General features: G+C 56.2%; 2 protein-coding genes across 2 annotated transcripts; both read right to left on the reverse strand.

The window, feature by feature from the left end:
* Positions 1–8,136, reverse strand: BJ171DRAFT_509197 (P-loop containing nucleoside triphosphate hydrolase protein). The gene is made up of 27 exons (XM_053111359.1): positions 8,000–8,136; positions 7,567–7,864; positions 7,023–7,308; positions 6,825–6,914; positions 6,425–6,672; positions 6,269–6,335; positions 6,147–6,191; positions 5,901–6,001; positions 5,436–5,776; positions 4,807–5,355; positions 4,413–4,639; positions 4,101–4,310; positions 3,901–4,004; positions 3,655–3,743; positions 3,539–3,566; positions 3,221–3,357; positions 2,913–3,005; positions 2,673–2,724; positions 2,539–2,578; positions 2,186–2,251; positions 1,970–2,074; positions 1,739–1,855; positions 1,281–1,623; positions 1,019–1,161; positions 810–881; positions 423–600; positions 1–278 (listed from the first exon to the last, which is right to left on the reverse strand). Exons 1-27 carry the CDS (start codon positions 8,100–8,102, stop codon positions 175–177), a joined length of 4,236 nt encoding a protein of 1,411 aa, XP_052965736.1. The 5' UTR covers positions 8,103–8,136; the 3' UTR covers positions 1–174.
* Positions 8,137–9,586: 1,450 nt separating this feature from the next.
* Positions 9,587–12,154, reverse strand: BJ171DRAFT_138247 (ankyrin repeat-containing domain protein). Its single transcript, XM_053105696.1, has 4 exons — positions 12,105–12,154; positions 11,934–11,987; positions 10,028–11,717; positions 9,587–9,971 (listed from the first exon to the last, which is right to left on the reverse strand). The coding sequence occupies exons 2-4, from the start codon at positions 11,936–11,938 to the stop codon at positions 9,918–9,920; spliced, it is 1,749 nt and encodes a 582-aa protein (XP_052965737.1). The 5' UTR covers positions 11,939–11,987; positions 12,105–12,154; the 3' UTR covers positions 9,587–9,917.
* Positions 12,155–12,482: the final 328 nt, after the last annotated feature.

A 12,482-nucleotide genomic window follows, 5' to 3' on the forward strand; every position in this document is an offset into this window, starting at 1 on the left:
CGGTGGATGCAATGGTTTTTTTTTGGGGGGGGGAGGGGAAACGAGCATGAAGAGAGAGCCGAGAAGGAGGAGCGAGACGAGGGAGAGCAAGTCGCAAGAGGCACGCAGCCAGACAAGCAATCGCATGGCTGGGCTGTTTGGTTTCGTTCTGGGAACGCTGTACGAATGAGGTGCTTATGGCTTGGGTGTCATCGTGAGAACATCGCCCGGGGCTCCGATTTGTTGAATGCGCCCGGCGTTCAGGACGACGATGCGGTCAAAGTCTCGGACAGTTTCCACTGAAAGATCAGCCGAGTTTGATTAGCGTCGGCGTTACAACAACGAGTCCATGCTGTAGCCGCCGCGCCGGCCGATGCTAAAACAATATCCAGCGACCTCTCAACAATCCGCACAGAAGCCAACAGTCTCCGCCCAGTACATACGTCGGTGTGTGATGTTCAAGACGGTCGAGTCGGAGAAGGCCTCCATGATGACCTGGTTGAGCGCCGCGTTGGACTCCTTGTCGAGTGAGCTCGAGGACTCGTCCATCACCAGAATCTTGGGGTTGGCTGCCAGTGCCCGGGCAACGCACAGCAACTGACGCTGTCCCAAAGACAGATTCTAAACGGCAGCCATATCGGGACCAGAGGTTAGTATGCCGGGGGCATGCGACACCCCTCAGCGACCAGCTCGCCGCACAGTCGTACGTCCCGTCTCGAGAAGTCGATGGAGGCCTCGTCCATTCGTGCCATTGATGACTCGTTCCCACGGGTGCAATGCCGTCGCACATCTGGTCCTGCTCCGACAGAGCCGATGGTTTGAAAACCCACCTCGCCTCGTGGCAGCACTTCGCTCTCAAGTCTGTTCGGGAGCGCTGAAATCTCGTCCTTAATCCCAAGGCTCTGGAGGGGAAAGTCGGACGATGTAGCCACCGTCGCCGTGTGAGCTTTCGAACGGGCAAGAGAAGAGGCTCATCCCATGCGAGGGGCGCTGGACGACCAAGCATCTCCATCGCGCTGCTCCAATCTGCGGGACATACCTCCAAAACTCCCCAGATTGTCTGGTCCGAGTGCATGCCCTCCATGTCGATGTTCGATCGGATCGTGCCATGAAACAGGACAACTTCCTGGGGAAGAATCTGGATCTTTCGTCGGAGAAGCCCAAGGTCGACATTTTGGATGTCTAAACAGCAGATTGAGGGAGGGCATGCAGTGGAGATCTGGAGTCAGTGGTGTCTCCGGGACAGCCTGGATACAGCCACGGCAGTCTGGGGCACCGAGCACCAACAAGCAGGACCCTACCTCTGTCGTCAATGACGATCCGGCCCTTGGAGGGTCGGACCAGCCTGAAGAGTGAGTTCAGGACGGTGCTCTTGCCGCTTGCCGTGCGTCCAGCAATCGCCACCTTCTCGCCCGGAGCAATGTCGAGATTGATATCAGCGAGGGCTGGACGGTTTGGCCGACTGGGATAGATGATCTCGAGATCCTCGAACTGGATGCGACCGCTGCTGGGCCAGTCCGGCTCCTCGGGCTTCTCGCCCGAGCTCTTGAAGACCTCCTCGGACTCGACGTTCTCGAGATAGAAGCTGAATCGCTCGATTGTGTTCATGCCTTGCTCGACTTGGGCATAGTACGTTCCAAAGTACTGGAGACGGGGTGTTTGCCATCAGCACGATATAAGGCAATAGAGTCAGTACAAATTTGGTCTACTTTGACTGATATTGGGCCGGGTCGAGGTACACGCAGCAGATAGCACTTACATTAATATATGCTGGGAAGTCGACAATATAAATCAGCGCCAGCGCGATCAACTCAGCTGGCACATGAGCGGCCATGGCAATCGCCAGGAATGCAAGCGTGAACAGCGCAATGACGACCTGCGCGATAGTACAGCGGGGCATGGCGATGTCAGCACAGCGATCATACATGGCAGCGTGAAAGTGCTGTGTGGTGCAGGATGAAGATGCGGATGACGAGCACGCTTGGCTTACACAGAGCCGGAACTCGATCCATATGTACGAGCACGCAAGGTACAGCGACAGATTGCTGGATTCGTCTGTGAGAACACGCTGTTTGGCAATGAACTTGTCCTGGCACTGGGTGTATGGGAGCAATGTTGCTAAGCCTACGATTGAGTACGAAAAGTCTCACTCTTTGTGCCCATCGGCGCCGCTTTGGAGCAGATGCCGGAGATCAAAGCCAAGTACCTCGTTTGTTCGAATTGTGAGCATGCCCGAGAATGACTCGGCAATGTGTGAGTTGAGCGTTCCCCGCTAAGTTGGGATAAGCGAGCAATTGATATGGGTTGGTTGATTGTACGGGAGATGGATCAACACCGATGAGGCCCCAAATGCAATGGAGCAGGTTTTGGATGGAAAACGAAAAAGGCATCGGAAGGGGAAAGCTGTGAGTGAGTGTCCGTGTGGATGTGGATCTCTGCAGATTTCGACAAGTGCGAGTCCACCTATGACCGGGGCGCCAGCACAGCAATCGCCAGTCACAATATAGGCACGGTTTTGTGTAAACTTGGAGACCAACCCGTAGTTCATACTCAACACACCTTATTAGAGTCCAGACGCTTAAGCTGACGCAGAGACATGCTGTTGGCAAGTAAGACGGTCGCGTGTCAACGCCAACCCAGTAGCCTGAGCAAATGACTGCTCCGCTGGTCAGTTCCAGAACGATGGCACGTACCGGAGATATCCATAGAGCTTCCAAGTTATCCAAGCTATTGGTACATAGAAACCTGGATTGAGAAGAGCAGCAAAATTCATGGGCATATTGACGGGTGTGTAAGAAGGCAGAAATCGTGATTCAAGCTCAGCCAATATGCCCCCCCCCGGTGATGGGTTCGTGAGATGACGTGTCCGTGAGCGTCTCTCAACGGATATCTCTCGGAAGCTGGCCGAGTCCTAACTGCGGTACCACACGTACCGACAATCCAAGGTGCAGCGTAGATGCTATAGAAGAGGGCACAGAAGAGACTACTGATGCCCCAGAAGCTGTTCATGATGTCGTCAGCCTGGACTATCGGTTTTCAGCCGCAGTGTCCCCGCGATCAAGGACAGAGTAAATGCAAATGTGAGTATGGCGGCCATCGAGACAGCAGCTAAGCCACAATGTAAACGTGGACGAGAACGGGGACATATCCTAGTCTCGCTTGGCCAAAGTGGATTAGCAATTCATCTGCACTTTCAGTCCGCATTGGCCAGAGTAGTGCGTAGATGAAGCTCGGCTCGTACACTGATCAAAGTACTCCATATCCTTGCTCAAACGGTTGAGGATTCTTCCAACAGGCTGCGACTCAAAGAACGACAGTGGTGCCGAGAGAATCTTTTGCACCAATCGCGCGTGGAGCCGTCGGGATCCAACAAAGGAGCTGGATGATCCCAGCGCCGGTCAGTCGATATGCGGCGGTTCGATCGCCAACCCATAATGGTCACGCGTGAAACATCACATTCAAACATGCACGCCTATCGACCTTCCCCTCCACTGCAATCAACGTGAACGACGCCCGACACTCATCAGTCCACACAGCATAGCAGTCTCCGTAAACCTACTTGCGCATGGTTACAATGACGAACAGCCCTGATGCACAGACAACGATAGCGATGAGTGTCATGTGGCACAGTATCAGGAGATCCACCCACTGCCGCTCGGGCATCCGCAAACATACCTGTGAAAGAGTAGCGCAGGACATTCAAGATGGCATAAATCATCCAGGAGTCATACTGGCTCATGCCGGACGATTCGCCCATCCAAGCACTGGAATCGGACGATTGTAGGAGAAGAAAAAGTCAGTCGCCTTTTGTTCATATGAGCCCTGGGGTATGTGGCCAATACAGCACGAGCGAACAACAGGGAAGACAACAGGGAGTGCAGCAGGGAGGAGGCAAGTGAACGACACCAAAGGTATACTCACTTGAGCCACAGAGTGGCGCTGATGTTGGCGGCAATTATGAGCAGCACACAAATGATCTGCAGCGTCATGCCAAGATACCCAGAGGTGTATCTATAGTAATCCAGCTGGATATAGCAGAAACAGGAGTGAGCTTCTCAGTCCGTCCAGCAGCAGAGCAAACCCTGTCTGAAGGACTCGAGTCACAAGCATCGGTGACGTACATATGCTTTGCGGCCCACAGAGCCGTGGCGGAGTTCCTCGCTGGCAATGATGGACTGCGTTGGCTGGGCTTGCGCAGGCTGCTCAGAGCCAGATGTTGGCTTTGGCGTCTCCAGCTCATCAGTATCATCGACGTCATTAGAGTGGATCTGGTTGGCCGAATCAACAGCTGCCATGTTCTCTTGCGAAAGACACACTTCTTCATCGTCGGTCTGCAATAATTTTGGAATCAATCTTAGCGAGTTTGCACCCATCATCGGTAGCACTCGCGCTCTGCTGCGCAGAAAACCAAGTCGATGCACCGGGCTGCGTACCGGCTCAATGTCTACAAACAGATCCTCGGGGCTGTTGAGTTGAATAAGGTGCTCATATGTGTCGTCATGAACAATCCTGCCCTTGTCCACGATGATGATGCGATCAAACAGCGGCAGAAATGAGAGCTGGTTGGTGATGACGACCCGAGTCTTGTCGCCGAGAATGCCGGTGTTGGAGGCAATGCAATCTTCAAAGACCTGTTTGGCCACAGTCGTGTCTAATGCGGCTGATGCGAGACAAAACCGGAGGTTAGAAAGCACAAGATACAGAGCAACTCTCTCGGGCGGTCCGGCGATATTCGGCTGTCCGGCGACATACCGCTGTCCACAGCGACTCATGTGCTCTTCCCGCCAAACCAAACGATCCCGCCTCGACACCGCCGCAATCACATACTCAGCGGGTTGTCAAGCAAAAATACGTCGGCATCGCTGAACACCGCGCGGGCTAGTGCGATCCGGGCCTTTTGGCCGCCAGAGAGATTCACCCCGCGTTCTCCGAGCTGAGTGTGAATTCCAGCCGGCAGCATGTCTAGGTCGGGTCCAAGTGCACAGCAGCGAACCGCTCGATCGAGTCGCTCGCACGTATCTGGACCGTCCGATTCCAGCACAATGTTGTCTCGAATCGAGCCCGATTTGATCCAAGGCTGCTGCGGAACGTACGCCAGCTTTCCGCTGATGGTTGTGGTGCCAGAGAGCTTGCTCATGTGGCCGATGATGCCGGAGAAGATGGACGACTTTCCAGAGCCCACCTTTCCGACGATGGCGACGAGCGAGCCCTTCTGAATCGTAAGATTGATATTCTCAAAGAGCGGTAGCTGGGAACCGTGGCTAGCCCTTGACCCGGAGCTGTCGAAAGAGCTCTTGGAGAGCAAGACCTCTCCGAAAATGGAACTGCCATGCGAAGGCGAGTTGAAGATGGTGGTGTGCGAGGCACTTAGCCCGGCTGGAGTGAGAGGTCGGGTGTTAATGCTCACGCCTGCATGTACTTTGACACCGCAACTCTGCTGTTGACAATGTCTGCACCTTGGGAGCTTGGATTGTCTTTGTGCAAACCATTTGTAGCTTTGTCAAGGTCGCTCCCGATTCTAACAGGGTCCAAGGGGTAATCCTGGATGATAACCAAGCCGCCGTCGTTTTGAGGCTTGTGCTTGCGGCGGAGGCTTTGTTTGAACTTTGAAAAGTTGAATCGCTTCCTCTTAGGTGCCGGTGGGGTAGAATCCCATCGGAAGTATCCGTTCTGGATCCGGATGGCGTATCCAGCGTCGCTGCTGGATTCATCATCATCACGGAGTGGTGCTTCAACTTCGTCGGCGCAGTAGAAGGACGCAAATCGCTTCCAAGACACATTGGCCTGTCCCATAGCGCTGAGGGATACAACCCAGTGAATCCCAGCATCAGTCGCAACCGCGGGGGATTGAACAGCGCTTCGTAGCACTCGCACAACCATCATTTCAGCGGTCGCATCCGTATCGAGCGAAGATACGCTACCTGGTGGCAACCGGAAACACAAACAGGCTCTCCAGTTGGCCGAGCAAGCTCAGGGACGGGAAGGCAATGTTGGCAGTAAGGACGGCCTCGCTGTTGGAGATCTGTGACGAGAAGTAGGGCCGTCGACAAAGCACTCGCCATGGTCAGACACATGGGTTTGAGCGACATGCGCAGCGTCTCGACCAACATAAGCCCGCCGAGTCCGAACAACACCAATCGTTGCGGGTGTGGTGATCAAGTACATACCAAAAAGGCACCAAAGACGATGCTGGGCAGCAAATACATCACAATCTGAAGGGAGGCCACGGATCAGCAACAAAGCGGGTTGATCTCCAGAAGACAAACTGCCTTGGCAACGATGGGCTCACCAAAACCAGAAGAAGCAGAATGACGTTGAACACCAGGTAGCCCGCCAGACCCGAGAGCATCTTCCCGCTGAGGGACGACTGCGAGTCAGTGCATTGCGTTGCATTGCATTGGATCGCATCAAAAGAAGACTATTTGAGCCGCCTGATGCTGCTTACCGAATGGCGCTGACGCGGTTCTCGAAGAGCGATTCCCAGCACTGCAACTTGACCGTGCGGATGTTGACCAAGATCTCCTCGAGCAGAGAGACACGACTGTCGTTTGCAGAGAGCATCTTGCGCTGGAAGCGGCCCAAGAAGATCGAGGCTCCGCCGCAGAGCAACAGGCAAGCAGCCGTCACCAATGCACCAATCGTGACAATGCGGAGGCCAAAGAACTGGGACAGAAGGAACATTGTGACGGCAACCTGCGGAGCGGAATGAAGGACACTCAGCGGAGGATGTGGAGGATATGGTGGGTGGGTGCCAGCACGAGTGGCGAATATGCCCGCTTCGGTTGAGCCACAACAGCAACGCGGATCCTCAAACATGGCACGCCCGAGCATCCGTCCATGCCCACCTCGATTGGAACCAGGACAAGCTTTTCGGCGTTCTTGGCAACATTGCTGATCATGTCGCTGTCCACAGTCACGAGCACAAGTTGATAGCCCTGGTTCATTGCGGCGGATGACCGTCAGCATCGCTGGTTGATCCGATATCACACCTGCATCGACACAACGAGTGTCACAGAATGCTGCCTCCACGCCCAGCAACGTACTTCACTGAAGCTGGCCATGCTCTTGGCGTTGAGACGGTATGATTTTTCATAGACGTTGCTGATAATCAGAGCCTTGATGTCGGCAGAGACCTTGGTGGCGATCTGGGTGGAGAGTGCCTGAGAGAAGCCGGCTCCGAGATTGGCCAGGAACATCAAGAAGGCAAGCGCGTAGCCGTTGTTGATGACTGAGCGCCGCCCCGAGAGCTGCTCTATGATCTCGTAGAGAATCAGCGGCGTGACAAGACGGCAAACCATGTTGATGGCGGAGCACAGGAACGAGGCAAGCCTTGAAAGCGGCCGAGAGGTAGCCCGGCGGGCAGATGGCACCAAGGAGGAACCGAGATGCATGGCGGAGCATCACAACAGATGATACATGTCAGCCAGCTACCAGATATGGCGGCGGGAGGGACCATCAGCGCAACGGTGACTTTGCCAGGCGATAGGTGGGCAATAGGTGGGCGATTGGGGCCTGCTATGGCTTGCATCCCCGACCAAAGAGTGCCATGGCTCTCCACCGTGGCGCCACCGGATGACTGATACATACCACCTCCAGAAGAAAAGCCGACAGTAGATCATGAAGAGGGATTTGGAGTCAATGACAGGTGCTTTCGGAGTCGGCGGCGTCTTGTCCTTGAGCAGGGACGGGGCAAGCAGCCGGTCGCGGTGTTGGCGGAAAAGGTCGATCAGGACATCCGATTGTACTTTGGCGGTGACAGCCTCGATGTCCCGTCCATCCAGCTTGCGACTGGAGCCAGTGCGGAGGAGGCCCGAGAGCCATGAGAGCGTCACGAAGGAGAGTGGATTCATAGGGTGCAAGATTATATGAGGTTTGGATGGGGAGGCTGTGAAGCGGGGACAGACGAGTATGAGATGGCAGCGTGGGCGGGGCGTGGGAGGCTGCTGGCACGGGGTCGTGTGGCTGCCCGGGTCGTAACAGTGCCAGACAGAGGGAGCCAGCAGTCGCTCTGGAAGTCAACCTGATTGATGGCCAGGAAGTTTCCTGGGAGAAATGCCAGCGAGATTGGCTCGGGCTGCGACAGGATTGCGGGTGTGGCCTGCAGGCACGCTGAAACAATACATCAACAGCCCTGCGAGCTGGCAAGGGCAATCAGATGGGCAATCAAGAGGAAAGACCCGCAAACAGACACGCAGCGGGGCCAGCAGCACAAGCACCCGCTGTGGAGGGCGCCTGCACAGCAAAGGATCCGATGGGGGATGGGTGCGCGCACAAGCATCTTCCAGACGGCCATGATTGGACGTGTGTGACGGAACGGGAGCACCCACGACACGCCAGCAAAGAGGCACTGTTGTCCCCCAAAGCTTGCCAGAAAGGGCCATGTGGCGGGGCCGTCGCTGTCACCTTTTGACCGACGGCTATTGATGAACTGGCAGGCGGAGGCGGGGGGACAAGCGGGTGCCTTGAGACGCCTTGCTTTTGCCGGTGGGGCAGGACTGGGCGGGTTGTGGGGAGCGGGAGATGGCGAGGTTGATCAACCAGGCCAGCCTGATCAACCAGGCCAGCCGGCGAAGCAGAACAGAGGCAAAACAGGGCGATCCCCACCACCACCACCCGACAGCCTTGGTTGCTGGTGGGGGCTGGCTGCACAGCGGTGGTGGTATGGGCTGGGATGGACCTGCAAGCCGCCCAGCAAAGTGGCGGCCACACGCAGTGAAACAAACCGGAGAGACAACAAGCAAGCGAGTCGCAGTGCACGATTGACCGAGAAGGTTTCATCGATAGCAGACCCCACCAGAAAAAAAAACGTGATACACTTTTGTTTCAGCAGCGAGCTCATTTGAGGTATCCCGTTTCAACAAAAACACGCCTGTAACGACGCATGTGTATTCAGGACTCAAGAGTGACCCGCAAGACTACATCACCAACGAACCGCAACAGCGACTGAGTCGCCGGCTTCCATGGGCGCTGCCGTCCCCAGGTCCATTCTCGGCGACTCGCCTGGCCAAGCGCCTTTCACAGACAGCCGTGCGGTGCTTGCTGTCTAGTCAGCTCGATTGCCCATTTTTTCTCGGGCCTCTCCGCCCTCGGTCAGAGGCCCTGCCTCCCCGGCAGCACGGCGCTGCAGCTCCTTGCGCAGAATGCTTGCAACCTGCACCGCATTGGCCTGGACAGCAACCGATAACGCCCGCTCGACCTCGGCCGTTGCGAAACCAGGCTGGGCTTGAAGCAGGAGCCGGATGGCGTCGAGATTGCCTCGTTTTGCTGCCATGGTGAGACCGGTCTCTCCGCTTTGGTTGACGTTATCAGTTCGGCAGCCGTGCTGCAAGAGTGCCTTGAGGATCTCGATGTTTCGGCAATAGCACGCCAGCAAGAAGGCGCTGTCGCCGTCGTTGTCGGCTCGATTGTGGTCCGCGCCATGGGAAAGCAGATACTCAGTGGTGTCAAGGTCGTTGTTCTCGACGGCAAGGAGCAATGCTGTGCTGCCGTGTGCCGTTGCTCTGTCGATCTCGGCACGGAACTCGCCCACGAGGCACTTGACAACGTCCGAGTAGCCGTTCGTCGCTGCCACCGTCAGCGCCGTCCATCCGTTGTGTCTGGAGCGGTTGATCATCTCGGGCAGCTGGCCGCGAGCGGAATGCTCGTTCAGCAGCAGTCGCACCACTTTCAGATGGCCGTTTTGAGCAGCACAATAGAGGGCAGTAGCGCCGTTGCTGCTGCATGCACAAGGATCGGCGCCGTACTCTTGCAGCAAGACACGGCATATCTCGTCTTGGCCATTCAGCGCTGCAACCATGAGCGGCGTCCATTGCTCCAGCTTGCGCACGTTCACAAGGGCGGCGAGCCCTGCGGGATTGGTTGTGCGCTGGTGTTCGAACAGCAGCTTCAGCATCTCCACAAAGCCAAGCCTGGCTGCCAGATGAACTGCCGTTGTTCCTTCAGGATCGTTGGTGTGGGTGAGCGAGACCGAGTACTTTTCCAGCAGGGCTTGGGTGGTTTCGATCCTGTTGTTGAAACATGCCACCATCAAGAGTGTTCGTCCCTTGGCGTCGGGTTGGTTGACAACGAGCTGCTGAGCCTGCTTCCGATCGTGCGCCAACTCAGGGCTCGTTTGCATCCGGAGATCCGTTTCTCGGTCGATCATGAAGGCAAGGCCGCCCGCATCGAGCCACTGAACTGCAACAAAGAGTGCGCTTTGGCCACTTGAGTTCTGGAGGAGCAAATCGGCGCCGTACTCGTCCACCAGGCACCGCACGACATCCGGATGGTTGTTTCCGGCAGCAATCATGAGCGGCGTCCAGGCGTTGCGTCGGGTTTGGTTAACCATCCGTCGGCGGTCCTCCTCGGTGGCACAGGCATTGTCGATCAGGAAGCGCACAATGTTGATGTGCCCGGCTTGGGCCGCAAAGTACAGTGCTGTGGTTCCGTTGATGCTCTTGGTAGCAATGTCGGCATTGTAGTCTCGCACAGCAACCTGGACAATCTCGAGACAGCCAAAGAGCGAGGCCACCATCAACGGCGTCCATCCGTTCTTTTGTTCCTGGTTCACCAGAGGTATACGGGTCGGCTTGTTGGCTGAGGATGACAATGCCGAGTCCTCCGAGCGACTTCGGGCTGCATACTCAGCATCCTTCTCGAGTAGGAGCTTGAAGACATTGGTGTTTCCGCGTTGGACTGCGACGTACAGGGCTGTGGTGCCGTCAAGCGCGCGGGCATGGATGTCGGCACCCAGCTCTTCCACAAGGCCCTTGACGACATCGACATCGCCGTTCCAACAAGCGATGATGAGAGGCGTCCATCCTTCGCGGTCGGCTTCTTCCACAAGAGGCGATGGGCGTGCGGCTGTCAAGCCGCCCACTGCCTTTGCGTCGCTGTCGGGAACCGGGGTTGGATCGGTTGAAAAGTCCGCCAACGCCTTGCGCTCGGCATCGGCCAAGGTCCGGATGACGTCCATGTGGCCGTTCTGGGCAGCCAAATACAGGCACGAGGCTCCTCGGAGGTTGCGGTCGGTAAGACGGGCGCCGTTTGCGAGCAGCTGCTTCACAATGTTCAGATGGCCTTTGACACACGCGACGAGCAGGTCGCTCATCTGGCTGCGAGTTGTGCCATTGACATCAATGTCGTGCTGGACGAAATACTGCACGATATCTTCGCTGCCGATCTCGCAAGCCTTGTACAGGGCGCTTTCGCCCTCGTTGTTGGTGGAGAGCAGATTGACGCCGTATTCGCCAAGCACGCGGATGACATCCAGGTGGCCATTCTGGGCTGCAATCAACAGAGGCGACATGCCGTCCTTGGTGAAAGCGTTGGGGTTGGCACCGCTGGCGAGAAGCTGCCGAGCAATGTCGGCGTAGCCATGGGCAGCGGCGAAATACAGAGCCGTCCGACCCTCGGAGCAGACCAAGTCAACGGTTGCGTTGAGTCGCAGGAGGCAGGACACAAAGTTGAGACCGTCTTCGTGCCGAGCAGCATAGTGCAGAGGACTTTGACCAGTTTCAGGATTGATCGCATCGATGTTGATATTGGGGGACTGCGAGACCTGATACATGAGGGCAGGCACCGAGCAGACGTCGGCGGCATCCCATAACGTCTTGAGTCCCTCGGGACGCACACGGAGATTGTCTTGGCGCCTTTGCTGCTCGCTCATGTACTTGTCCATGCGCTGGTGTATCCTGAAGAGAATCTCTTCTGCTTTGCTGGACAGCAGTTCGGGGCTCTCCACTCGTGCGTCGAGATACCTGGCAAAGTCGGCCGAAGGCACAAGAAAGCATATGAGCAACACAGATGAGTCGGAGCCATCTCGGGAAAACCCCAGAGCAGCGCGGCAATTCAGGCCAGCTCATGGGCGTCGAGCCTGCCTATCACGTCATTCTGCATCATCAGACATGCGGGCAAAAGTATGGCAACCAAGACCCTGACCAAGACCAAGACCAAGATTCGCCAAGGCAACTCACAGCATGTTGCACAATTGAATTCCGATTCCGGTAGATCGCCATGATTCGAGTTTTCTGCATAATGACAGATCCAGTTGGTGAGGGGTAGTGCTCCCGTCCCATCATACCGACTCGCACTAGGCCAGGTCACTCGTCCTGAGACAAATCGAAGCCGAGTCAGGATAAACTCACGAGTCATAGGCTCCGTTCGAAGCTTGTCGCAGGCGCTCTTTAGCCTTATCCGAGAGGCCAACTGTTGAGAGATTGCGGCCAGCAGCTATCAGCGACGGGCACATCGGAGGGAATAGTCGCGTCGCTGGAACTGCAGGAAGCAGAGGGCTCACCGATGACTGGGATAATTTCGATATTGTTCTGGGCCGCAAAAGTAAATTCTCGCTGACTGGACGAGGCAAATTCGCGGGCAGCGAGTCAGTCATAGCTGTAGCCCCACGGAATCGCAAGTCCCGGGTCACCCCTGCTCTCTCGAGCTCTCTCGAGCTCGTATCGCACCTTAGCATGACAAGTATGCTTACCAGTTCAAACTTGCCGCGTACTCGTCCGACACATGCG

Source organism: Polychytrium aggregatum, assembly GCF_025602895.1.
Source record: "Polychytrium aggregatum strain JEL109 chromosome Unknown BJ171scaffold_23, whole genome shotgun sequence".
NCBI lineage: Eukaryota > Fungi > Chytridiomycota > Chytridiomycetes > Polychytriales > Polychytrium > Polychytrium aggregatum.

Bases quoted from the DNA above. Each gene is read 5' to 3' on its own strand.
- BJ171DRAFT_509197 (XM_053111359.1), bottom strand. From the start codon at position 8,102: ATGTATTGTTTCAGCGTGCCTGCAGGCCACACCCGCAATCCTGTCGCA. The intron at 4,311-4,412 runs GTACGCAGCCCG...AAATTATTGCAG, and splicing joins TGTTTGTAGACATTGAGCCG to ACCGACGATGAAGAAGTGTG. The intron at 3,567-3,654 runs GTATGTTTGCGG...TCTGTGCATCAG, and splicing joins CCTGCGCTACTCTTTCACAG to GGCTGTTCGTCATTGTAACC.
- BJ171DRAFT_138247 (XM_053105696.1), bottom strand. The intron at 9,972-10,027 runs GCCAAGGGACGA...GATCGAAACCAC, and splicing joins TCGTTGTCAACCAACCCGAC to CCAAGCCCTGCTGGAAAAGT.